General features: G+C 42.9%; 2 protein-coding genes and 2 non-coding genes across 10 annotated transcripts in view; all 4 read right to left on the bottom strand.

The window, feature by feature from the left end:
* The window catches only part of LOC108899720 (L-lactate dehydrogenase B chain), a 31476-nt gene extending 22414 nt beyond the window's left edge, over positions 1-9062 (bottom strand). The window contains exons 1-7 of one of the 6 annotated variants that reach the window (XM_051077778.1): positions 8892-9062; positions 4477-4613; positions 3204-3321; positions 2562-2735; positions 2298-2471; positions 2009-2126; positions 853-976 (exon numbers count right to left, since the gene is read on the bottom strand). In XM_051077778.1, coding sequence (XP_050933735.1) covers positions 853-976; positions 2009-2126; positions 2298-2471; positions 2562-2735; positions 3204-3321; positions 4477-4605 — 837 coding nt within the window. In that variant the 5' untranslated portion in view covers positions 4606-4613; positions 8892-9062. The remainder of the gene's footprint in view (positions 1-852; positions 977-2008; positions 2127-2297; positions 2472-2561; positions 2736-3203; positions 3322-4476; positions 4614-8891) is intronic. The other 5 variants (XM_051077779.1, XM_051077782.1, XM_051077781.1 and 2 more) reach the window with 5 other exon arrangements.
* A 9676-nt stretch (positions 9063-18738) lies between these two features.
* On the bottom strand, positions 18739-26798 carry LOC108897530 (phosphate carrier protein, mitochondrial). Of its 2 annotated transcripts, none has more exons than XM_018697214.2 (8): positions 26660-26798; positions 25962-26128; positions 24725-24849; positions 22562-22741; positions 21034-21215; positions 20362-20534; positions 19949-20059; positions 18739-19220 (listed from the first exon to the last, which is right to left on the bottom strand). In XM_018697214.2, the coding sequence occupies exons 2-8, from the start codon at positions 26101-26103 to the stop codon at positions 19060-19062; spliced, it is 1074 nt and encodes a 357-aa protein (XP_018552730.1). In that variant the 5' UTR covers positions 26104-26128; positions 26660-26798; the 3' UTR covers positions 18739-19059. The 2 variants fall into 2 exon arrangements, with proteins under 2 accessions (XP_018552730.1, XP_018552729.1); XM_018697213.2 differs by lacking the exon at positions 24725-24849 and adding an exon at positions 23371-23495 and having other exon boundaries at positions 26660-26797.
* On the bottom strand, positions 19681-19883 carry LOC127143568 (small nucleolar RNA SNORA53). The gene has a single exon (XR_007815120.1). It is a non-coding gene; the product is annotated as a small nucleolar RNA SNORA53 (small nucleolar RNA).
* LOC127143569 (small nucleolar RNA SNORA53) lies at positions 20715-20917 on the bottom strand. Its single transcript, XR_007815121.1, has one exon. It is a non-coding gene; the product is annotated as a small nucleolar RNA SNORA53 (small nucleolar RNA).
* Positions 26799-27131: the final 333 nt, after the last annotated feature.

Raw genomic sequence — 27131 nt, forward strand, 5'->3', positions numbered from 1 at the left:
CAGGGTTAAATAATGGAACTATTTCTTTTCTATTTCTATTAAACAAATGAATACAACATTAACCCCTTGATGCCTGAATTATTTACAACTGTATAAAAAAATTCATTATTTGTGTTTTTGCTTTCAAGCTGATGCTAAATTAAGTAGAGATTGTTAATTTGTCTATAGCACATACATACATACATACATTTAGGTATGATGCAAATTAGCGACAATAGGATTAATGGTAACCAATGGTAAATTTTTTTATTGAAGCCACAAAATTGTTTACAATTATTTACACTATAACTAAGTAACTATAACTATGGATGTATAACTACCGGAATGTAGGTCACACTCCAAACGGTCCTATGGTAAACCAGTGCTTGCAAAAGGTTCCTAGGCATGTATTAGAATGCACAAACCGGCCTTGGGGAATGCATACACTATCTCGGCTGCAGTCTGAATGCAAAAGGTATGATGCGAATTCGCGACAATCAGCGTTAAGGGGTTAACTTATGAAGTGTAGAGGTGTTGGTGGGTGTATTTGTGAACTTTGGACAGAGCCAGGCTAAGTTAGGCTATCCACATTCTTTATCCTAGCAACCAGGCCCAGTGGGCACTGCCAGGGGGCCACAAGACTCCATATTCACTGTGACTACAGCTAAATAGCAACTGAAACGATAATGACATTAAGGCACTACCGCGTCAAAAACTGCACTGTGGTAATAAAAAATAACTACAACTGTGTCAACTGTGGCTAACAGTTTTGTTCCCCTGTAGACTCCATGGTGGGTTAACCCTGCCATGATGATGTGCATGCACCCAGAGGCATGTTTATGTGAGTGTATTTCCTGCGTGTGTGTGTCTGACCTTGACCATGGTGGAGACAGGGTGCACTCGGCTCATGTTCTTGACGATGCTCTCGGTCAGGTCTGCCACGCTCAGGCCGATGGCCCAGTTGGTGTAGCCCTTCAGCTTGATCACCTCGTAGGCACTGAGACACAACACAGTACTTTGTTAATAAAACAGCTGCAAGACAAAATTTCAGCTGTTGGAGGCCTTAAAAAAAACAGCCTGTATAAAACCACAAGTGTTAGCAAAGTTTTGACTTGGTTTTAGAGAACAAACACTTTATTTTGGCGATGGTGTGATACAGTGGAAGCTCTGTAAAAAGCCAGTAAGGATTTGTCAATGAATCAGCTTTCTGTAGGCACTTCAGGGCAGAACACACACGTCGGACATCTTTCTCTTTAGCTGCTAAATGCACCACTGTGTTCACCAGCTACTTTCCGTCTCTGTGTGCTGTGTTTGTTCTTGAGCAGGTAGTGGACAGGGAGTTTATCAGAGCTTTTTCACTGGAAGCAGCTGCCTGTTGCTGCTGGAAACAACACTACAACTCTACAAATGAGACAGTGGATCTTAAATTGGATGTTTAGCAGTTACTCGAAACATATGCCTACACGTGTGATGGAAGTGAAAAGCTGTACAGGCTTCTGAAAGATATTACATGAGTAGTGTAGCCAGGATTTAATCTGCTATTTCTATAAGTCTAGAATAAGCCTGGAGGAGGAACATCTCAGTTCTGTTCCATTAAGTCATATATAATATAACCCTGTTATAATAACAGAATTAAACCTGCAGGTGCAGAAAATGTCAGTTCTAACAGATCCACCAGAACAGCAGTGGCCCAAGCTGCTAATGCCAAGCCTAAGAAAGCTACATTAACACCTGTACAGTAGATTATTTACCAACAGAGTTACTGTACACTTAGTTCTTGATTGTAAAATATAGAAACACAGATATACTATCAGTCACTGACTGCATCGTAGGGAATGATTTTACTGCAGGCTGACAGGTTGAATGATTTGCTGAGAAGAGGTCAATCACCTGGGACAGAGGCATCCACTGTCTCACCTGGCTGTCAGGTTGGACATGTGTGTGTTTGACATTTCAACAGAGATTTATAAAGCTCTATCAAAACACTCTCTGGGTCTCTCACACATTCTCACACTCACACACAGCGTACCTGTCCACCACAGCTTTGTGTGTGGCCTTCCACTGTTCTTTATCAGCATCAGTGCCGATCTCAGGGTTCAGCTTCTGCAGGTTAACTCCAGCCACGTTTGCACCGCTCCATACAGGCACTGGAATACAATACAACACACACAGAGTTAAAACTGTGATATAAAATGTGTAGTTTCAACAGAAAACAAGGCCCCTGAATGATTCCCTGCCAACAACATATCTGACAAATATTCACTTACAAATCAGAAAGTCATGACACGTAACTGAGTGTGTGTTCTGTGTGTACCCACCGCTGGTGTCTCCGTGCTCGCCCAGCACCCAGCCGTTGAAAGAGGTGGCGTGGATGCCGAGGCGTTCGGCCATCAGGTAACGGAAGCGGGCCGAGTCCAGGTTGGTGCCGCTGCCGATGACACGGTGCTTGGGCAGACCGCTCAGCTTCCAGGTGACGTAGGTCAGCACATCAACTGTGGAGAGGGTGTGTTACACTCAGCGGTTATTGATTTGCAGAACACACAAACACACTAAGAGATGACAATGTGTATTCAAGTATTTACCGGGGTTGGAGACAACGATGAGCGTGCAGTTGGGGCTGTACTTGACGATCTGGGGGATGATGGACTTGAAGACGTTGACGTTCCTCTGCACCAGGTTGAGGCGGCTCTCGCCCTCCTGCTGGCGAACACCGGCCGTCACCACGACCAGGCGGGAGTTGGCTGTCACTGCGTAGTCTGGAGGAGGAGGAGATTGATATACTTCATTATTATTGCTCTTTAATGCACAGTATGTGTGAATGAATGACATGACTGAGTATCCGTCTGTGATTCATCAGTCTGAGCTAAAACAGGCACTCAGTGAGTGAAGCTTGCGTTCACACTTCTGAGGTTGGAGGTTACATTCCCACTGGGACAACTTGCACTAAAACTGTAATCACTCATGGCCTCGGATAACAGAAGCACTCACTGAAAGGCAGCGTTACATAATGACACCATCAATGTTCACGTACATGACAGCAGCTATCGGCTGATTTCATGTCGGAGATGTCTTACATCTACTGTCAGGGTATGTCTCTGCTGTGAGAGGTAAACCTGTACGACTGTGTGAAGAAGTCAATTCAGATCTGCTGAGTAAGATTTAGACATGTCGTTCCTCAGGGAAAGATAGGAGCTGCATGTACAGTGTGAGCAACAGTTCCTGACCTTTGTCAGCGACTATCTTGGAGGTCTTGAGGAAGAGGCTGCCGTGCTGCAGATCCATCATCTCTCCTTTCAGACGATCCTCCATCACATCCACGAGAGCCAGCTCATCACACAGGTCCTGACCAGAGGAGACATGAGGCAGATTATAGAATAGCTGCGTGGATGTATGTGTATATAGACATATGTGTGTGTCTCTTTACTTGAACAAAAGACTCAAATTAGCAAAAGTACTGTCAAAAGAAGGCTGAGAAACACCAGCATGTCACACTGGATGACTGGAAAAAAAAAAGTTCTGTTTACTGATGAATCCTAGTTTGAGATTTATGGCAGTAACAGAGGGATGTATGATGTAAGGAAACAGGAGAATGATACCACAGTATATCACACTGACAGTGGGAATATTCAGGTCTGTGGGGTTCTACTCTGGAGGTGGACATCTGCACTGAATTGACAAAAACCCTGATCAAGGAGAAGTACTACACCATTCTTCAGAGACATGCTGTACCCTCTGGTTTGCAGCTTTGTGGAGAAGGGTTCATACTACAGCAGGGTAATGACCCCAAACACGCCTCAAAGCTCCATGGTCACCTGGCCTCAACCACACTGAACATTTATGGGGGCATTAACATTGTGTGACACCACGAGAAGCTCTTTGAAACATTGTCAGATCATGCTGGGAAGGGAGGGGGCCATCAGGTTTTCCACAAACATGTGGAGTCCATGTCAGCTCCAGTGCATGCTCTCATTAAAGCAAAAGCATTTTCTTTAGCTGATATTATCATGTCATGGAAAAATAGTATTACATTTAAAACAAATGCACAATATATAAGTATATAAAATGTCATCTTAAAGATTCTAAACTGTTTGAAGGTGTAAAGAACCGATGGTTGTCTGTCTCTATGTGTCAGCCCTGAGATGGGAAACTAATTTTGGCAATACCCTGCCTCTCACACAGCATCAGCTGTGATCACCTTGTAGCCCTCTAAGCTAATGGATGAATGTCTCAATCAGTGGTTAGCACTGCTGCCTCACAGCAAGAAGGTCCTGAGTTTAAATCTAAATCGTGTTAACGTGTTGAGATTTCATATGTCAACATTTAAATATACTAACGCAATATATAATACAATATATATTGAATATATGACCATACATGTGACTTTTGGATATTGGTTAAAGGAATACTGTAGACTGATATTATACACAGTATATATAATGGACATGTATCAGATTTTTGTATGGGTTTGTATTTTTTCTTATTGTTGTTGTGTCTTACCCGCAGCAGGATGCTGATGGCGCAGGCCATGCCCACCTGGCCCACGCCGACTACCGTCACCTTGTTCCTGGGAGGCTCAGCGGGGGTGCTGGCCAGAGGGCTGATGAGCTTCTGCAGAACTGAGGACATGATCACAGCTGCAGGGAGACACACAGAGGACATGTCCTGGTAAGCAGGTCCCACAGCACAGCAACTCAGACAGGAAATGAGAATGAAACGTCTGCTTTAATCTGTCTACACTCCTCATTTAGTGATATACGCACACAGCCTGCAAGCCTAGTTCTTCACGCAATAAGCAGCCTGTGATACACTGCAGTTCACTAGCAGTGTATGCAAACAGTTCATTAACTTCATAGTTGACAACAAACGTATGTCCTCTAACATTAAAACATGAATGAACACAACGCCTACAACTTATTATGACTGTCATCTTCAGTGGATCTGTGGACCAAGTTTTCAATCAATCACTTCATGGATATAAAATGAGAAATTAAAAAAAAACCTGCCCATCATAAGTTCTGAGCCTGAAGTGATGTCAAATATGTTTAAGTGTGTTTTTTCTAACCAACAGTTAAAAAACACAAAAACTGTTCACTGATATTAAACTGAGAAACAGCAAATCCTCACAATGAGGAAAATGAAAAAGGAGAATATGCACCTGATAAATGACTCAAATAAATAATCAATTATCAAAAGTGCTGTAGAATCATTTCAACTAATCCTAATTGAGTATCTGATTATTTAATTTAGCAGTCAAGAGCTGACTAGATACAGATATCCACATTACAGAAGTAATAAGCAGTAGCTGCAATGATTATTTTCATTATTGATTATTCTACTGTCATAGTATTTACTATGGTATAAAATGAAACAGATTCTCAAAATCAGTCAGTGATTAATTTTCTGTCAGTCGACTTATTGATTGTTTAAAGAATGAGGAGCAGCATGCTATACAGCACAAAGCCTGTTATTACGTAATCCTCTTCATAAAGGAATCAGTCCAAGTGTAAATAAGAACCAAACCAACAAACTCCACAACCAACAATACAACCAGTCTTGGTTTATATTCTACAGACACAGAAATAAAAAACAGTGCCAACAGTTAGAGTACGACACTTACAGGAGGAGGCACGGATCGGCATCAAAAAGCGAGACATTGTGACAGAGTCCAAGAGCAGGAACCAAACCCAGAAATCCACAATTTACTGACTAAAACCCAGTGTCCAGTTTAAATACTCCAGTCTTATCAGGACTGTTACTGTCATCATTTTCAGCATTATCACTGTCCCAACATGAACACAAAGTTGCTGGAGCATCCTGTTAATCTGTACATACATGCTGTATTTATGTAGGTTATCATGGTCATTGTCATTTCCATCTCTGGAGCAGTTTGGGTACTGTAGGTGTTATCATCTCTGATGCTGTCAGAATGAATCAACCATCTTGTGTCAGAGGACTTATCACATGAATATGGAGTTCTTCATACATGTCTAATGTGTGAGGCCTTTTAAAACCACTAATAATAATACCCTCTCTCATTATACAGCATTGACACACAGTCACCAGGAATCACAGTTTGATTAAAAGACAGTGTGTGTAATTTTACAAAATTTCTCTTTTGTTCCCCCACCAGAGGTTTAAATGCATGTCGGATTAATTTCACATTTCTTTCCTGAACATAAGTGTAAGCTGCAGTCTTAAGTGTTTCAGTTTCAGGCACTGCAGAAGGCAGCAAGATGCACTGGTTTAGAGGTGTTCACTGGTCTTCTCAGTTCTTAGATCTGACTCAGACCAGGTCTAAGTTCTACTCAGTCCTGTTCTATTGTCTCAGGTCTTTGTGTCAATATGTGAAATATTATCTGCCAGCTCTGATCATGTGGTACAGTATAACCATCATAGAAGAACTGTTTGTTTATTGAGGCAGACAGTGTGTTCAACTGTGAAGTTCAGTACAATTATGAGGAATGTTAACGTTTGCATTTAGCTATATTATGTACTTGTGCGCTTAGTTACATTATGCACACAAGATGTCTGTCTTACAAGTATATTTTTTAAAGTTGCCCAAAACAAAAGGCACAAACATATCAGGAGAAAGAGAGAAAAAGTGCTATTGTGCTACACAGCTGTGTGAGGTGTACAGCAGCTCTAAGTGGTCACAGTCAAAACTGCAGACATGTGACTTCCATCAAGAGTGGACCAAGAGGAACAGTTTGACCTAATTTCAACCTCTATATATATTTACAAAAAAAGACATCAAGAGACATACACGGTTATTATTTTTGTGCTTCATGTGTTTGGACAGTCAACCAGGCTCAGTCAGATTGAGAAAGATTCAGTACTAATCTGCACTGACTATGGGTATACACCAGGGGAAGTTCATGCGGAAGTGGAAGAATACTGTCGGGTGTGTGTGCTGGGTGAGCACGATGTCAAAATCAATCAATCAAAATCAATGGAAATCAAGCTTAATCAGCACAAGGAAACGTCCTTGTAACTACCTAGAGTTAGACCACTGCCTAAACAGCAAAATAATACAGTAATAACACAGAAATGGACATAAATATTATTGCATACTTTTTTCATAGGAACTTATAATTTATTATAATTATCATCTGGTTCTTAAACAATAAAAAGGTTTTACGCCTGACTACAGCTGTTATATAGTTTTTGAATTCAGCATAATTAAATGAGTTAACCTCAGTTTCAGGCCAAGATGGACGCCACTCAGAACAATAGATTAGATCCACGTTTTCCATTATATTCTTATTCAAACAATGACACACAAAGACTTCCGGTGTCACAACTTCATTTCACCCTTCGATGTTACACTTCCTCATACACAGCACTGCTCATGTGGTTTTCTGTCTACAGGTTTTTATATCAACAGGAAGCCAGAGCACTAAAAGTAACCTGAGCATTTAATTCTCAGAAACTCAGAAACTTATTGCAGCAAAAACACAAAAATACCTGAACTGAGTTAGCATTAGCGATGAGTAGATCTTTATCTACATAACACAGAGCACTGTTGAGCTGCGGCAACAGACAGATTTCATACTGGTGGGACAAAGAGAGGTTTTGTTCACAAAAAATAAAAAGGCAAAAAAGAGCTTCACCAATCCATTTCATAACACTCTGCTGAGGGGAAAATTGCATTATGATATAATCATCTGCAGATGTAAAAACCAACAGCCTTTGATAGAGGGATATAATATCATGATAAAGTAAATGAAATTAAACCACTCGATTAAGACACGCATGGTCCCTAACACAGATCCCTGAAGGCCCCATGGCCTCGGTTTGGGAACCACTGACCTTATCAGTATTCATAAAGAACAAAGCCTGAGAGCTCATGTTGTCCTGTAATATTTAGCCTGCTGGTACAGGCTGCCAACAAGTTATCAGTTATCAGCTGGTATCAAGGTCAAAAGGACAGTTGAAAGGCGGTCATGGGGAGGTGGTCTGTGTCCATAAAGAGACACCATGGCTGTATAAACTGGGCTGTGTTTATCTGGCACAGGCCCAGGACACAATAGCACTGCAGAACAACACAATGCCCCAGTTTAGCCTCTGAAAATCAATTTATTGTTGCTCACCTGCCTCACTGCTGAGAGGACTCCAGGAGTTCATGCGTGCCATCAGCACAGCCTTTAGTGATTGTATTATTTTTCGAGTTAATATTCTGGTTTGGTTCCTGTTCAGTGATTTTAGTGGAATTGAGGTTATGTAACAGCCTGGGCCTGAGCCCTGCAGTTGCCCTTGAGTTTGGTGATGCTGGGGCACAGTGAGCAGGGACTCAGCTCAATTTTAACAACATGAAATGTTCAAATATGCAAGTATTTCTGAAAACAGCTTAATTACCGTTTGAGATAACAACTCCTACAGGGGACAAGTTCAAGTTCACCGCAAGTTCACCGCTTCCTGTCTGTGCTAAATTATAGAATATGGCTGTAAACGCACAGTTCACCTCAATGTCAAGAGCACAGCGGGAAACAGAGTAAAAACTGCTCGTAAAGACGTCGACGTTCTGGTGGGGGCCTGTAAAAGAATGTCCAGCCATCATCTGAATTTCATCACAGACCTAGCTTAATGTTCAGCAGATGCTCTTTGTACACTTTTTATTTGTAACGGTCTGAAATATTCCACCCTTCGCACGAAATTAAACGTAAAATCTTAGTATTTAATACTCGATAGCTTCCCAACTATCTGAACCGACGACAAATATTCGTGTAACCTCCTCCGCTGTTTCAAACGTTTTATGACATTGAAATTAACTTCGCACAGACTGAAAATGGATTCCTTCAGCGGATGTTTCAGCTCTGAGCATCCATTGCTGCTCACGCGCTCAGCACGCATCACAGCGCGGCAGCTCCGAGCCGTGCTCAAGGAAAATACCAGAAAACAAACACAATACTTACATCTTTACAGCTGTTCCTAAACACTGATAATCGTTATGTGGTGTGGCGGCGGCCGACAGGGAGATGGAGAGAAGGCTTGTGTGGAGCTGAGCAGGCTGCAGTGAGGAGTAGAAAGGAGGAGGAGGTGGTGGTGGTGGTGGGTGGACTTCCACTGTAACCAGGGTGGGTTCACGTGTAAGGAGGAGTGAAAGGCAGCGTGCCAGATCTTCCGCGTGGCGTTTACAGGCTGCCCATCTGTCATGGAGGACTGGGAAATATGATATAATACATTTTTCTCTGTGTGTCTTTGGCGTCAGTTGGTTTCAGTTGTTTTTCTCACATTTTTCATTTTTTTTCTGACCAGAAGGACTTGAATGTAAAGTTAGTATATTTACTGAAGCAGCTGTATTATATAGTTTTAAGGAAACTCTACTTTGTTCCCATTTTTGCTGAAATACCTTTTACATTTCAGAGGAAAGCATTACACTACAACTACATGTCTATCAGCTATAATACTTGCAGATCAGTTTTTACATGCAAATTATCATCAAATTGAAAAATACTAGACAAATATATTACAGTGTCAAAATCCATTTTGCCTGCATATTGAGTATACGTACACATTAACACGAGTACATTTTGCTGATATAACTCTATAACACTGAATGTAGGATTGTGTGGTTCTCATAGTATGGTTTCATTCATAAACGATCTGCATACTGGGTCACGAGAGTAACATATCAGCAGGTATTTAACCAAATAGTAACAGAGGCCAGTTACCCCTCCCTAAACCCGACAGGCCTGTTTACACCTTATCTGGGTGGATCCGGACACAGGTGGACTTTCACCTGTAACTTAAACATTCATTATGCTTCGAGGAGAGTGTTATTGTAGTAGATAAAACATTAATCTCTATTGGGCTGCACAGTTTATCCAGTCTGCAGAAATGTGTGGTTTAGCCTGTTAATATAATGTGACCTACATTATATTGTAAAACTGGATGAGGGCTTGGTTTAACACTATCAGCAGGGTGGTATCAGCTCTGTGAGTGGGCCACAAGTCACACAAGAATGACATTGAGGAATGGGGGCCCCTTGAACATATGAATTCACTCTGAGTGCTCAGAGTTCATTCAGTACAGAGGGGGAACATGTCTCGTACTGTTCTGTACTGAAGTGGACCATGCACACCTGCACAAGTAAATAACAAAATCCTCTTTAGCCACATCTCATCCCGCAGTAGTTTAGAGGAAGTTTACTTTGCTCTGTCTTAATGGAGCAGGTTCAGTCAGCTCTGGGCTTTTTGCATATCAAAGGTTTGTCTCAAGAATTCAACAGTCACTGGGTCACAGAGAGAAAGAGGAAGTCTGTGAACAGAAACACAATTTTTTTACTCTGCTGAGCTGCCCCTCCTCCTCCTCCTTCTCCTCCTCCTCCTCCTCCTCCTCTTCCTTCTTCCCTCTCTCACAAAGGTTACAGAGTTTCTCAAAGAATTTCACCTCCATTTAATCACAGGCGATCCTCAGCAGGAGACAGGCGCTTCTTTAATTTTCTATTTATTTGGTTTTTGCTCTGTGAACCCACTTTGCTCTGACAATAGAAATGGCAGCCACTGGTTGGCCATACATGTGAGCATGTTGTTCCCTGCAGCCCCCCGCTGATGCTGCACGCATGTCACACATGATGATGATGGCGATACAGGCTGATACCCAATAGGACGCTGCAGCTGTGACTCTCTCTTCATCCAATGAGATGAGAGGATGCTGATCCCTCAGAGGCACCCACTCAGCTGCACTGATGGCCATTGTGTGTCTGTGTGTGTGAGGGGGCTGGGGAGATCATAGCGTTTGAGGAGTGAGGAAAGTGACAAAGGGATTTGATTGGTCAGTGGAAGAAGGCGGGACTAACAGGCTGTTGCATAACACACAGGCCCCCCTACAAAGGTTACAGAGTTTCTCAAAGAATTTCACCTCCATTTAATCACAGGCGATCCTCAGCAGGAGACAGGCGCTTCTTTAATTTTCTATTTATTTGGTTTTTGCTCTGTGAACCCACTTTGCTCTGACAATAGAAATGGCAGCCACTGGTTGGCCATACATGTGAGCATGTTGTTCCCTGCAGCCCCCCGCTGATGCTGCACGCATGTCACACATGATGATGATGGCGATACAGGCTGATACCCAATAGGACGCTGCAGCTGTGACTCTCTCTTCATCCAATGAGATGAGAGGATGCTGATCCCTCAGAGGCACCCACTCAGCTGCACTGATGGCCATTGTGTGTCTGTGTGTGTGAGGGGGCTGGGGAGATCATAGCGTTTGAGGAGTGAGGAAAGTGACAAAGGGATTTGATTGGTCAGTGGAAGAAGGCGGGACTAACAGGCTGTTGCATAACACACAGGCCCCCCTACAAAGGAATCTCCTTTATCGGCCTGCCCTGCTCTGTTTGTTCATCTCTGACAAGAAAACATCCTCAGCAGTTTCACGTATTTCTCACAATGTTCTGTATAAACAGACGCCATGTTTGTCTCAGTGATGAGTAAACAGACTGCTTTCCAGTTCACAGGGTCATTTGGGGCCCCTGGGGGGGGGGGGGGGGGGGGGGGGGGGGGCTGGGGGCTGGGTTCACATTCAAGGTCAAGTTAATTTACAAGGATTTTATCAACCATTTGCACAGGTAAAGAGTGCAAGCACATTGACCTGACCAGTTTTCCCAGTCAGAGAAAAGACCAAAAGAGGGAAACTAATTTAAAGGGAAGTAACACAAAGAAGGTTCAGGTCACACACTGGATTAAAAATGAAATGACATTCAATTATGATTGAAACTACAAAAGTACAGCTTTCACCAGCAGATATGTTAGAGTCTACTTCACATGAACCTGTGGCCACTCTGCTGCACTAGCTGTAAATCACATGATCTGTGTTACACCATGTGACAGACCTGGATGTTTGGTGCTCTATAGGTTAACTCATTCATGCTGAGGTATTTATTGTCCTATTCCTTTATATATTTCCCCATAAACTTTAATCAGGTTTTTTTTCTCTCTCATGTTAATCTCAAACCAGTTCATACACCATCATCCACCATAATCCTCCATAATAAGTTTGTTGCCGTTGTCACTTTCAAACTAATGATGAGATCAGTTTTAAATATACTGCATACTGTATAGACAGCCAGTAACACATGATATCAAGATGCTTCTGCCGCTCTGTATTTTATCCTTCGTTCCTCCTATTTGATCTCTTTTTTTATTTTAATTATTATTGTGTTACGTCTGCTCTTTGCAAAGCGCTTTGTAATCAGTGCACAGCTGACCTTGCAGCTCCTACTGTAGATAGTACGTTGTTTGGTCTGTGTGTTTCCTGTTGAACACAGAATAGAGAACAGTGTGACACCTCCAGCAACTGAGACGTTTTTCAACTTGACCCGACGTGTTTGTTCTTGACCTTGGAAGAATCTTTACTCGAGGTCCGCTCTCTAGCTTTTGCTTTATTTCTGAGAGTGAGATGAGCTACTGTGCATTAAGTACAGAGATGGAGTCAGGGTGGGGTTTGACTAGCTTAGCATTAAGACTAAAAACAGGCGGAAACAGGCAGCTTTTGTTTGCTGACATTGTGCTGTCAGTCTTGCGTCTGTGTGTTTTTTCAGGTAAACAGCCAGGTGAGTGTTATTTTTCAACCAGTTTGCAGTTCACCAGCAAGGTCACCATCAATGTGATGTACACAGTGTGACTGATGATGGGTGTACCGCCACAAAATAACATACAGGCCAAGATCATGTAATGAGAGCTGAGCTGCTTCATGTGTATGTAGCTATTGAGTCTAACAAGCTGCAGTCAGTCAGTTATTACTGTAAATATGGGGCTGAAATGGTGTGTGCTTACACTTAAGTGACAAGGTCAGTCAACGTTAAAGCCTCTGACCAATCAGGACACACATAGCTCTGTGACAGCAGGAGCCACCAATCATAAAGCAGCAAGTGGACAAAGGCAGCATTGTGTTTCTGGCAGTCAGGGATAAAGTTTGTCAGGCTGTGGGGTCAACCAGGTCTGATGGAACAATCCCACCTTTACACAGTGACCTTATGTAACTGGAGCTGAAGGTGTGAAGTTAGTGGCACATAACAAGTGGAACACAAAATGTGTTTTAACAACTGTGTTTTAATATATTGTCATTTATCATCTCTTTATACATATCCAAAGGAGGAGTTAATGACAAACTCATTAACATTTAGGTCTGCAGTTTACTCACAGCTATATTGTAGTGTGTTAGAAACCATGTATTTATATTCATTATACATGCAAGTAGGGGGATTTAAAATAAAATGTGGCCACTATATGGGTGCATGTGGCACTTAGTCATAATGGATGGCTTTATTAATGGTAAAGAAATCATACACTAATGCCTAATAGATCAGTTATAAACCATTAATAAGAGCAATTTGTGAGTTTTTGATAATGACAGATGTCTTTGGCTGGTGTTCACTCTGTCTGTTTGGTAATAACATAGTTCTAAATGTTAATAATTGATTAATAAATGCTTCCTTAGTTATTGATAAATGGATTTAAGTCCAGATCCCCTGCAGCCCCTTTTTCAGAGGGTAAGAATCCATACAGTTCAATCAGTTGAGGGCATCTATTCATCCATTCATTTTCTGACACTTATCTTGGTCTTAGTCCAGACGTTCCTTTTCTTGGTAATGTGTTCAGGCTTTCTTACTGATCCCAAGGCATTTCGAGGTCAGGTGACATAAAATCCCTCCAGCAGGTTCAGGGTCTAACACCAGGATCTCCTACCAATTGATGTTGCCCAGAAAACCTGCAGACCTATAGGGCGTTCTTATCAGATACTTGAACCACCTCAGCTGTGTCCTGTCAGCAGCCTCTCTCCCCAGCTCCCTCTGGATGTCTGAGCTCTTTACCCCCCATCTCTAAAGGCGAGTCCAGCCGCCCTGCAGAGGAAACTCATTTTCAGTTGCTTCAGCTCCCTGTCTGTTGGATGTGCAAACTGTTTACAAACACATTACTGGTTGACTGGAATTATAATGCGATAATATGTCGGGGAAGTTGGTCTGTCAGGTTCTGCCCCCTAGTGGCCAATAAACAATGTTAAACAAGTTTCCTTGGAGTGAACATCTAGATATCAAACTGCTTGTGACATTAACCCCCTACAAAGAAATCCCCATGACTGAACCTCACACAAGTTGAAACTATGTCAGTAGTGTAGTAGTGTAACAGAAACCTGTGAGAGGGTTTGTGTGTGTGCACTGGTTGTAAGAGTGTGTCCCATCTTGGTTGTGAGACTCCAGAGACCCAGGAGTATGTATGTTGTGAAAATAAGCGGTCCTCACTCAACCCTTGCATAATATCCTTACATAATTGCTCTTTGAAATATGATATTCTGACATGACATAGGTATGCCATGGAGGGTATTATGTACAGTTATGTAATGAGGAGGTTACATTTCTAGTCTATGCTAGAAACTCATTCTATTGAATATGACGGGATGTGAGTGTGGTAAAGCTGGTGTCAAGAAAGTGGCTGTGCACCAATATCTTAAAGGTTATCAAATTTATCACAGATAGTCAATAATCAGATCAGAACAACACACAGTAGAAAATATATAGAGATGATTCAGTATAAGCACCAATACTTCACTGAAGTTGATTTCCTGCAATGAGGAAAAGTGCCTGAGGAGTGTGTGTGTGTGTGTGTGTGTGTGTGGGGGGGGGGGGGGGGGGGGGGGGGGGGGGGGTAAAGGGAATCACCGTTGGACTTGACCTAAATATGTACACACCCACTTTCCTGCCTGCACCTGGTGCCACCAGCTTTGCCTGTGAGCTTCTGCACACTGAGCCCATTTATTAAAGGCTTCTCAGTTTTTGCTAAGTGACATAAAAGTGATATACAACTTCTCTACTTTTTAAGTTTTCTGAGCTGTGGCTCAGGAGGTGGGAGATTAGTCCACATGCCATCCATTGGTATGTGGAATGAGTGAATGTGACCTGTAGTGTAGATGATGAGACTAGAAAAGGTGCTTTATAAGTGCAGTCCATTTACCATTTGGAGCCAAGCAGCACTCCTCAGCTAATCTACTGGTGTTTGCTCTCTATATTCTGTGGTATCTTAGTGTGTTCTCTGGAGCATGGGGGGTATTCTACAGGTCTGGTACATGTGAGGCTGAGGGAATCTCAGCCTGTGTAAGTGAACATTCCACAGTATTGTACAGTAATATATATATATTTAAACTCATTACTATTCATGTAATTTCCATGACGATGTCCTTGTGATGACCGTGCTCAGTCTGTGGCTCAGCTGACTGGACTTAACCCCCCCACATTCCTCCCACTGCAAATTCTTCAGCCAAGCCAGCCCCCCCCCCCTCCCTTGTTCATGTGTCCAGGAACAACAGCTGCTATTTCAGGGTGACCTCCAAAACTCAGCACAAGGCTGGGAGGACAATAGCTGAATGCATGAATGCACGTATGAGTGTGTTTGCACATGCGTGAGTCGGTGCTGGTGTGGCGGTGGAGTCAGTGCTGACTCTTTCCTTGCTTACTGGAAGAGCCAGACATTCTCACTGAGGCATCACAGTCTCTGCAGAAACCTCTCAGGTTTTGTTTGGTTAAAAACAACAGGACTATATCAAGTCAAGCCTGAACAACAGTCTAAGTAACATGTAGCTGAAAATCTAGATTCTGCTTTGCTTCTTTGACAAGGCTGGATTACCAGCTATCCTAAGGTCCCAGAGGACCCAGGTCCACTGCATATCAGTTGGATTTGATTATATATTTAACTGCAAATTTGCTGGAATTTACACCACAAAATTACAGTATCAATTTAAACAGGATTTGTGTTATTATGATATGGCTTCTATGAAGAACAGAGATGAGTTCAAGTACTCCTCCTGATCATCCCTGTTCTGTCTGAATTCAATTCAATTCAATTCAGTTTTATTTATATAGCGCCAAATCACAACAGAAGTTATGTCAAGGCACTTATCATATAGAGCAGGTCTAGACCGTACTTTTTTTTTTTTTTTTTTTTTTTTACAGAGAGAGACCCAACAATTTCCACCATGAGCAGCACTAGGCAACAGTGGGGAAGAACTGAAGAGCTCTGTAATCAAATGCTGCACCAATCAATATTTCATCAAAGGATCAAATGACTGAATGTGTGTAATGTAAAAGGGGCCACTCGCAGTGATGAACCACAGAATGATCAGTTTCTCTCAGCTCAGTTGGGATTTTCAGCTGCTGTTTGGGTTGTTTGCCTGTTTCCAGCTGTGAGAAAGCTCTGATAAACCAACTGTCCACAACCTGCCCACTGCCCAACAACAACACACAACACACAGTCCGAGACTCGCTGGTGAACGCTCACAGGTGGAGCATTAGCAGCTGATGAGCCAGCTGTGGAGACAAAAACCAGAGTGAATAGTGAAAATTCATCAGGTGGGCAGTGTTCTTCATTCATTTTTCTACCTGAGCTGAGTCTGATCTCTTCTTCTCATTGATCCAGTGGTGGAGTAAAAATACAGTGTCCATCAGCAGCCACAGAGCTGCTGTCTGTGTCTACTTCATTCACTTTATTTCATCAGTTTGACATAGATATATTGTCTTCAGATATTCAGATACAGGGGCAGGGTTTCAACTTTTTTCAGCTTTTTCAAAGCCAAAGGGGAGAGTCCATAAAAAAGAAATATAATACTAGGGAGGGTCTAATTTTTTTTTTTTTTTTTAAATGCAGTCTCTTAGTAGAAGAGCTTAGCAACATGTGATGATGATTGAAACTGACGATGGGAGCTGCTGCAGGCTGTTCAAAACTGAGCGACAACATTCAATCACAAACACACAAACAGGGGAAAATGAAAGTTTAAAAATCCCCCGCTTCTCCCAAAAAGTCCAACTCTCCTCTTTCCAAGAAACTTCCCACTGTTCTTCCTCACTTCTCTACTCCTCCCCTAAAAACTTTAATATGGTCCCTAAAACACCATTATAAAATCCAGGCACTTGTAGGAATGCGTGTTGTAGCTGAGACTGATCTGAATGCAGTTTCCTGCAGTAATCATGCCTGTAAAACAGGGTGTTTAGAAAGAAATCATTCAGACGTAGAAGTGAGCAAAAATCCTGTTGAGAAACCATTACAGCTGGAGGTTCAGGGGGGGTCATTGGTGTATAATGTCTCACTCTGCCTGTCTGGACTTGGGCACAGTGTGATGGAAACATAGTTTGTCCTGGGCCTGATGATAAAGGCCGGTAAGTGTCTCCATCAGCAGGCGGATGTGCTGCGGATGGAGCATTAAAACAGAGCGCAGATACTGTGGAAGGTGTGTGGAAGTCAGCAGCAAGAGCAGTGCTGAGAGGGGGAGCAGACAGGCTGTCAGGCCTGCACATCACCAACATGGAGCAAATCACTGGACCACACATTTACAGGTTATCACAAAATGTGGAAATTACTGCTGTGATGAAACCTGAGCAAACTGAGCTCTGGGAAACCTTTTTATCTCTCACTCTGCTGATGTTTTATTCAATGAGACAGCGGTGACATTATGATCTAACAAATAGGGAACACATAAATGGACTCCATTTCCCATGACCCCGTGCAACCTCTCTCCGTCAGCAGCCTCTGTTAGGCACAAACACAGATTCATCCTTTTTTCAACAGAGGTGTAAAAACTGCCTGTTTCATGAGCAAACAAATGGATTCTAATGACAGCAGCAGGACATCTGAGCTCACCTTCCTCACACTCACACTCACACTCACACACACACACACACACACACACACACACACACACATTCACTGTTTCGAAACATGGTGTGTGGTTTTTATGATTCCCCCCTTCCTCCCCTAAATTTACCGTGAGCGCCGTCACCACCACCATCAGAGGAGAGTGGTGGTATAATACAACACGCACTGACTGGTACAGTGGATGCACACAAATCAAAAACAGTGGCTGGAATTCAGCCAAATCTACACAAACATGAGGCAGAGTTCATCCTAAATAAGGGTTTGTTTTGGTTTCATTTATTCTCTCTCACTCTCTGAGGACACACACACATTTCTAAAGTGTTTCTCTAACACATTAAAATAATTGAAATATTCTCATAACAAGTGGTTTCTGTCAAAATAACATCTTTAAACTCCAGCTGAAGACAGAGATAACAGCTGAGCAGCGGAGTCACTTGTCTGTCAAAAATAGTGGAGTAAGGACGCCCTCTAGTGGTGGAAAACAACCTGTGAGAACAGGATCTACTTGAAGCTAGAGGCCAGTGAAACAGAGGAAATTCCATTCTCCACACCTCAACGTAAATGTTTTTGCTACTGCATCTGCTTCCTGTTCCTGTAAGGTATGAAAATCAGTCAGCAGCCTCCTGAAGTCTGCTTGAATGGGCTGCCCCTGCATGCTGAACAGTCTGCATTACTGCTGACTGTGTCACACTGGACGTGATTCACAGCGCAGGTTAATCTGAAACATTTGTACATTAGCTCAAATCAAATATGGAAATTGAAAGAAGTGAAAAGTTTCCTGTAGGTCTGCAGCTACCTGATTTGTTTCTCCTGCATGGTGCTACACACACTCTCCTGTCTGTGGTGTCACACTGCTCTACAGGTGCTAACATGATAAGGTATTCAGGTGGGGTATAAGGTGTTCAGTTTGTAAACTGAAATCACCTCAGAGGAGAAAAAGAGTTGAACTAACAAAATCAAAATGCCAACCTATAAAGAGCACAAACATGCTGAAACTTAAAAATGATTGTTTGACTACATGCTGATATCAGACACTCGTCTTTAAACCAATCAACATCAAGTACAGGAAATTACATGTAAAAACAATATGCTTTAAAAGAGAGAAAAAAACAGATGGATGTTTGAGGGAATTTAATTCTTTTATTAGAATATCCATTCTCTAATGACAGGAACTGATAAAACCAGACAGGTGTTTCTACAGAGGAATATTTCTTGTCGGACTCTTGGGAAGCCCAGAGCGACAGCTCCATCTTTTCTCGTTGCTCATTTTTTCTGTTTTTAAATATACATGAGTAGTAGCAGCTCTGTGCTCTGTGCGGAGCAGCTCGGGCTGAGGACATAAATAGAAAACTGCTGTGTGCGCTGTGGAAGTTGTAGGGGTTCCCATGTGTTGGCTGGAGACTGTGGCTCAGTGGGAGAGATGGAGGGGAGGGGTGGTGGTTTACTCTGTCAGGCCGAGCTTCTTCTTCAGGGACTCTGGCATCTCGGGGGGAGGGGGGCGGGGCAGACGGAAGTAGACCTTGACAGAGTCGTAGATGAACCACTGCAGGGCAGTCAGAGTACCAATCATGATGATACGGGCTACCAGACCCTTCCACACACCTGAACAGGTGACAGAGACAGACACACACACACATCAGATTCACTGAGCACATGTTGATTTTGATTGTTCTGGTTTGACACAATCTTAAAATTTGGCAGATTCTTCTTGTTAAATCAGAAAGTGTTGTACGTCGATTTCAGTGGTTCTCCTAAAATTTTCTGAGGGGAGCACCAGTGCTACTAGTGGGAACAGTGTGGAGTCCTGCACAAAGCAGTCCTGTCCACATATTCAAAAAGGGAGAGCTGCTCAGACCCACTTAAACCAGCACAAGACATTTAACCCCCAATGACCATATCAATATTAAAACATATCACACAGGTAAAATAAGTTCAGTTTTACTACTTATACTGTGTTGAATAACTACTACTTGTATTGGAAGACTGTGGGTAATCCTATTAGGTATAGCAACAATACACCACAGCCTGTTCCCTTCAGTGTCATTCAAAGTTCAGTCAGCAGCATGTCCGTCCCCCAGGTTTACAGCACTGGGAGCTCCCTGTCTGTAGAGGACAGGGTTGCCAGTGATGCAGGTGGGCTGGGGGACAGGTAGACTGTTCTCACACGCCAATGACTCAAGCACCTCCAACTGTACAGCCAGAAAGCTGCTGAGGAGCTCTGCTCAGAGCACAGCGCCCTCCAGAGGTGGATCTAAGGAGCGTGTTGATCAAATTCTCATACAGCACTGCGCTGCTGCTGAAAATACTGTGGACTAACTGCTCATACAGACCTTTGGGTCCAAGCCTCTTGAGGACCTGGGCAGCAGTGCTGCCCTTCTCCTTGTTCAGCACAGACACCACAGAGTCAGCAGGGTGGGACACGATGGCACAGAACACACCAGCTGCACAGAGAGAGCAGACAACAAAACATCAGACAACTGGAACAACCTCACTATGCACAACACCAACGGAAGGATGCACTATTACTGCAAACAATACTGACAGACATTACTACCAGTATGTATCTACATTAATAAGAAATATTCTTACCAACAGTGCCAAAACATACTCTCTACCACTCAGTACAACTCACTCAGTTTTTTTCATTTGGTAGGGTTAGGGTTAGTTGCAAGTTCTATAAAATAATACTGGATAGTCTTTAACTATTGGTCGTGAGTGACAGTTCAGATGTTCGGTTACTCACCGATGTAACCTGCCACGAAGGTGACCACCAGCTGCTCGGGTTTGGAGCACTCACTGCGGGGCTTAGGAACAACATACTTGTAGAGCATCTCCACAGTGCGCTCGAAGCAGGCGAACTTCATCATGGTGTAGGGGATCTGTCTCATCCACAGGGGCACCACACCCTTATAGAAACTGGAGTTAGAGCCGCAAAGAAAAGACATGTCAACTCACAAAAGAGGCATCGTGTGCTGAAGCCATCTACACATATATTCAGCTATATATCTGGTATAACCAAAACATAACAGCCAAACATAATATAACATTACATAACCGTTTCAATGCTTTTCTGCTCTGTACAGTAACAATGTGAAGTGTGTCCGTCCCCCAGGTTTACAGCACTGGGAGCTCCCTGTCTGTAGAGGACAGGGTTGCCAGTGATGCAGGTGGGCTGAGGGACAGGTAGACTGTTCTCACACGCCAATGACTCAAGCACCTCCAACTGTACAGCCAGAAAGCTGCTGAGGAGCTCTGCTCAGAGCACAGCGCCCTCCAGAGGTGGATCTAAGGAGCGTGTTACCAGAAATCGGTTTCTATCAATCAATTATTCAATCACTAATGTAGCCCTTGTAAGTAACCTCGGACTGACGATGGAAGCGAATCCTTAGAAACTGTCTGAAAGCAGAACACTTACGCCCAGAGCCCCTCCTCCGCAAACATCTTGGGAACACACTGTCTGAGGGTGTTGGCGTAGCCTGGCTGGGTCTGGATACGAACTTTGACAGCCTCCATGGGAGCCAGAGCTATGTCAGCAAAGAACTCTGCGCTGGCTGAGGCAGCCAGGTACAGTGATGTCCTCCACAGGTAGGTGTTCTCCTGTTGGGTGAAACCACACAACAAATGGTCAGACAGATCAGGTGATGGGGACATACACTAACTCAGGTTTCCCTGGCTCACTCAGCAACAGACCAAATGAAGTTCTTAACACTAATAAAATGCCACTAAAAACAAATATAGATATGATATGTAAATGGTCAAATACCTTTGGCATAGTAAAGTCTGCAGCTAATGTCAGGACAACATGTGACAAGTCAGGGACACTCCATGGGATATAAAAGCTGACAACCCTGATTTAACATGATCTTCAAAACACTGGTTTGCACTGGTGCTTGTGCTGAGTTCAAATATTTCAGCATCTCCAGAATGTGACAGTTCAGCCTCAGTCAACTCTACCAGCTTCAGTTTGTACACCAACTTCAACATCAGCTTATGCTGGATGTGATTATCTATTCCTCTTACTTAAACTTAAGTATTTGCCTTTTTTTGCATTTAAAACCCATGAAAACTAGACAGCTGATCTCCAGCATAAACATGTACACCAAGAATGGATACAACTAGGATTACTACAATATGGCTGTAAGCCTCCACTGACCAGTCCAGTTAGCATATGAATTCTTGAGTTATGGCCAAAAAAACATTTAGTGAGGTCACATATTCTTATTAATTCATCCTTGAGTCCAACTGAATGTTTGTGCCAGATATAATGAAACTTCCACTATGTGAATCTCAGATATTGTATTCATGAAAATGGGATGTACATGTGTACAACCAGAAAACAGAATGCCTCTGACCACAGCTGTCAGTGGTGTGGAGGTATAAAAAAGGGGCATATGTGTAAAACAGTTTTATTGTTTTTGTGTCCAATAAGTGATTAGAACCCTTATAGTTATTTCTCACTGCCATCAGTAGCTATTGTTTATTTTAACTTATGACAGCAAAGCAATAAAATGTATGGAAATTTTCTGCCAAAAGAAAAAAATGCCACTTTAAATCACACATGTAAAAACAACTCAAGTAGAAGCAACAGATAACTGAGAGGGACTAAGTGTTAGTGCCAAAAATATCCAGCTTTATGACTGCAACCAGGACAAAACTGAGTCCTGGGTCAACGGCTGAGCTGGTTAATGACAAATCCAAGCAGAGACCACTGAATGCAGACAGTGTACCTTCATTCATTTACAGTTAAAGTTTGTCCTAAGATGTGCTCCAGGCTTCATGATGATCCCCTTTACAGACATGTAACTAACACTATGCATGTCCACTCCTGCTCAACAATCCATAACACTGAGACAACCTAATCCCATGTTTACAGGTGATACTATATCTAGCAGAGAGAAATGAACAAAAATACTGTGTCGTAGCAGAGCTGTGTGAGGACTCACCTCTCCCAGAATGTCACTGTAGAGGATCTTAAACACTTCGTAGAAGCCAAACTTGCACAGCCCTTGCATGGAGTAGCCAATGAAGGTGGGAGCCCAGCCCTTTGCCAGGCCTCTGACACCGTCTTCCCTCACGGTCACTGAAAAGCCATTGCCAATGCTCTTGTACTTATCTGGGTTCACCTGAGAGGGAGAAATACTGTGGTAAGCATGCATGTCAATAAATCATTGGCAGCTCCAGGATCTGACGTTTAGGTCATACTTCTAAGCTTACTGAATGATTTATCATGAGTGTGAACCAATGCCTGGAAATCTTGTTTTTCTTGTGTCAAAGTGCTTCGAGCAAATAGTTCTCATTCAGTGAAGCACATTCTCTGACACGTAGTGGCTAACAAAATATATTTGGACAGAAAACACTTTTCAGTAGCCTACAATTTATGTTTCAAACTACACATCTTGGAAAATGTCATGTTACTGTTAACGGTACCCCAACACCATGGTAAGTAATAGGTCAGAATAACATGTAAATTCAGCCACACCAAATAGTAGTTACAGGAGTGAATGTTTCTCATCTGTCAACTAAAAAGCTTTTACAGTACAAAGTGCTGTGGTCAGGTTTCAGACTACTCCTAAACTTTACACTTTATGTGGCCCAGCACTGTGGTTTGTTCCCCTAACGTGTAATATAGAGCTTTTATGAACATTAATCTCTAAAATGTAAATGTTCAGTGTTGTGAACACTCAGGGGTCTGACAGGTTGGATGAGCTGCTGGCTACTCGTCACTACTGTGAGGTTCAGCTTCCATACAAACCTGCAGGCGGCACTTGACAAGGTCGAGGGGCACCACTGCTGTGTGTGTGATGCCGCAGCTCAGGATACCCCCAAACCCACACAGGGCATAGTACTTTGAGGAGCCAAACTCGCAGCTCACATCCTCTGTGGTAGAAGGGAGGGGACACACAACACACATGCAACATGCAGGGTCACATGCAACACAGGACAAAAATCATCACCAAACCAGAGCCACATAAAGGAGGAGCTGTCACTGTACAGTTTCTGGTCTGATCAGTGCCAGGACTCTTCCTTTATAGACAGCTCTGCCACTAACATGCCAATTATTAGGATCACACACAAATGGTTGATAAAAATCATTGTACACACATGATTTCAGTATGGACTTTCAAGGACCACAGGGGTGTTTCACAAGACAGGCCATCCACTACAAAGTAATTAAATTACTGCTTATCCTTTTAAAAAGCATACCACTGGATTTTGTTTCCTATCTTACATGGAGCCACTGGTTTCCAGTCATCTCAAACTATGCAAGTTAACATACAGACTTGAAACTTGCTACAAATAGTTAAACTGTATTTTTTTATGCTGTAATTAGACACCAAAGGCTGCATGAAAGGTAGAAATCACTCTTAACATGTGGTATGATTTGATGACACTTTAGCATAAATGTGCATGTGAGCATGATTTGTAGTGAATTGGCTAAAATGAAAAACATCACTGTGGTCCTACAAATCTGTAATTCAAATGGATTAAGGAACAAACTTAAGAATGAGATAAAAATGATTACCAACAATAGAGACGTGTTTTCATTCCATTTTTTCCATCTAATCCACATAACTGTCTTATCGTCATCATCGTAATGCCTGTTTATTAAATATACTTTTGACTTCCTACTAGACATTCTTATCAAACAGTACAGGGTTAATCAGTCAGAGTGTTTATGATCAATCAATGGCTGTCTGATATCAGAAAGTCCAGACAGACAACTAACCCTGATGGTGTCAAATAACAGTCAACATTCAGGACATATTCTCTCTCAGGTCTGGCTCTGATGACCTTCACCTACATGAGTCCTCTACTGTGGACTGAGTGCTTGTGGGAGGTGGGGGGTTGGTACGGCGGGCGGAAGTCATTCAACACAGGAACACCGGTGACGAATCATGCTGCCATGTTATGATCACTTCAAAACATTAGAATCATGGGAATCAATTAACGATGACAAAAAAAGGAAATCACCATCACTGGACTGACGCAGTGTCTCCCATGCAAATAGGTGTATTAAAAAAAAAAAAAAAAAAAAGACCACAACACGGTTATGGAGAGGTGAGGCGGGGCGTTAAAAAAAATGGCACAGAGCCATGGAGACAGACCTGCATTCTGCATTTGACCAGATCAAGGGGAACGACAGCTGTGTGTGTGGTGCCACAGCTCAGAATCCCACCAAAGCCACACAGGACGAAATACTTCTGAGAGCCGAACTCACAACTGTCACCCTCTGAAGAAACACAGGTCAGACTTAAGAACAGGGAACCTCTGAGCTTATGAAAAGAGGACATTTTCTTTGAGTCTTTGGCTGTCTAACTAACAGGTTAAGAGCCTGAAGAATTCAACTGGATAAAGAAACATTATCTGTGCCTTCACTCCACCTAAATGTTCAAATAGGGAGACAAGTGCATTTGGAGAAATCTTATCTCACCAGTCTTGTCCTTATGCATCAGACAGTGAATTAACACGCATACCAGCAACTGTCTGAAAATAAAGCTGTGCAAGCTCTATAATATCCCCCTAGTCTTACTAAATTTGATCCACCCACGTAACAAACAGTCAAAATGTACCACTACTGTTAAGATAAAACCAACCTTTTCTGCCTGGGACAAATGACGTCGAGGGTCATTATGAAATAAGATGGTACTTTTAAACAGTTAACATTTGATTCAAACTTACTGTAACAAAGCAAAGAAATGCTGACATCTCTCAAACCAATAGCTGGCCATACACTGTCCTGCCAAGTGGATAAGAAGAAGTTCAAGACTTGTGGCTGCGACCTGCTTAAAAACCTATTAAATAGATACCCTCTAAACCATTACGATATAATTTAACATTTCTGACACAAGTCATTTGTGGCAGCGTTGTCACGACGTGTCATGAATGTTTCAAGCTAGGACAATTTGTTCTCGGTCAGTCCTGGGCAGCTAATAGTCAGGGGTCACAGGCGAGTCAACAATTATGTAACTTCGTTCTCAACTAAAACTATTTCATTCATTCTAAATGCAGTATCTGGAAGAAAGTGCGACACGACAAATACAGTTTACTGCAGTGCAAAGGCAAGATACTTCTTTGTCCTTCCTTGTCCTCCACAGGCTGCTCGTATGCAGCGAAGGCCTTAGCAGTTGACTGCCTCAACAAACATATCCCTCTTTCTTCGGAACTATTTAAACGATTTGGTGATTAGAAACAGTGCGCACACCGTCAACTGGACTTATTGATAAACACATTTATGCTAAATTACTCAGTAACGTTGGCCGCAAACAGGCGAATCCGGTCAGGTAAGCTAATGCAGCTAACGCTAGCCCTGTAGCTAGCCTGTGGACTCATCGCCGATGTTACCGTCTGCGGTGGCGGCTGCTGCCAGTCTGCGGGTCCTCTGTCCATGAAGGCTCTGCTGGGGTTCTTCCACTTTCTGGAGGGTGAACAGGGGGGCGCTGAACGGGTTACCCCGGGCCAGCTGCGTCAAGGAGGTCGGGTACATGGTGGTGTCCTGCCTGCTGGCGGGGCTGCGGTGCAATGAGCAACAAGTTAGCTATGGGCTTGCTGGGGCTGCCTGGCAGCGCCGACCGGTAACACAATCCACTCCCAGCGTCTCTCACACACACACACAGCAACACCAACACCTGAACTGAGGGATGCTATGTCACGTGCTCGTTAGCTTACTTTGGCGTCTGAACGACCATGAGCAGGAAATGCTAAGTTTGCTGAATGAACACAACACTAAGCTACACGGATAATTGCGTAACGTTACTTTACAGCCGTTAAAAACCCTGGCTGTAGACGTCAAAGAGTTTGCATACATATATGTATAGCGTTTGTTCTGTTTTTTCCTACTTGGTACTGCAATGCTATGCTAAATTTCGTGCTAAGCTAACTTGACCGCTCCAAGGTGGAAGGTCTCCCCTTAACAGAATATACAGAACTCGCGTAAACAAAACTGCAAACAGATATCACTGCAATGTGGACATAAATCCTTCCCAACAGAGCCACGGTGTGATATTTAATATTTTCTATTTTAAATGAATAATGGCACTCACTCTCTGTCTTAAGATGGCGCCTCCGCTTCGCTGAAACCGGCTGCTCGGAGAGGCCGAATGACCTCGCGGTAAATCGATTTGTCCTTTCGTTACGTCACTGACAAGCCTGGGCGGGTCCGCACGTTTCTCAGCCCAATAAAGCAACGCCGCGGAGCTGCCAGTCAACATCTCTAGTCCAATCACAAAATTGGTCTATGATACTTTAAGGCGGTGCTTGTAGGAATTCGAGAGGGAATCCTTCAAATGGATGAGTTTTTACGTTTAATAAATTAATGAATACCTGCGTGTGTGTGATAGTCGGAAAGACGGAGGCGGGACGTGTGAATGACAAACCGTGAGAGGAACATGAAGTGGATTATGCTACCTGTTGGCAGCTGCTTCTATTCTTGTCCCGGGTAATGCGGCTGAGAGCGTAGCCCCCCTTAGGAGATGATCACTTTAGTGACGTCACCGCACACCTGGTTGAATTACC

Source organism: Lates calcarifer, linkage group LG18 (assembly GCF_001640805.2).
Source record: "Lates calcarifer isolate ASB-BC8 linkage group LG18, TLL_Latcal_v3, whole genome shotgun sequence".
Lineage (NCBI taxonomy): Eukaryota > Metazoa > Chordata > Actinopteri > Centropomidae > Lates > Lates calcarifer.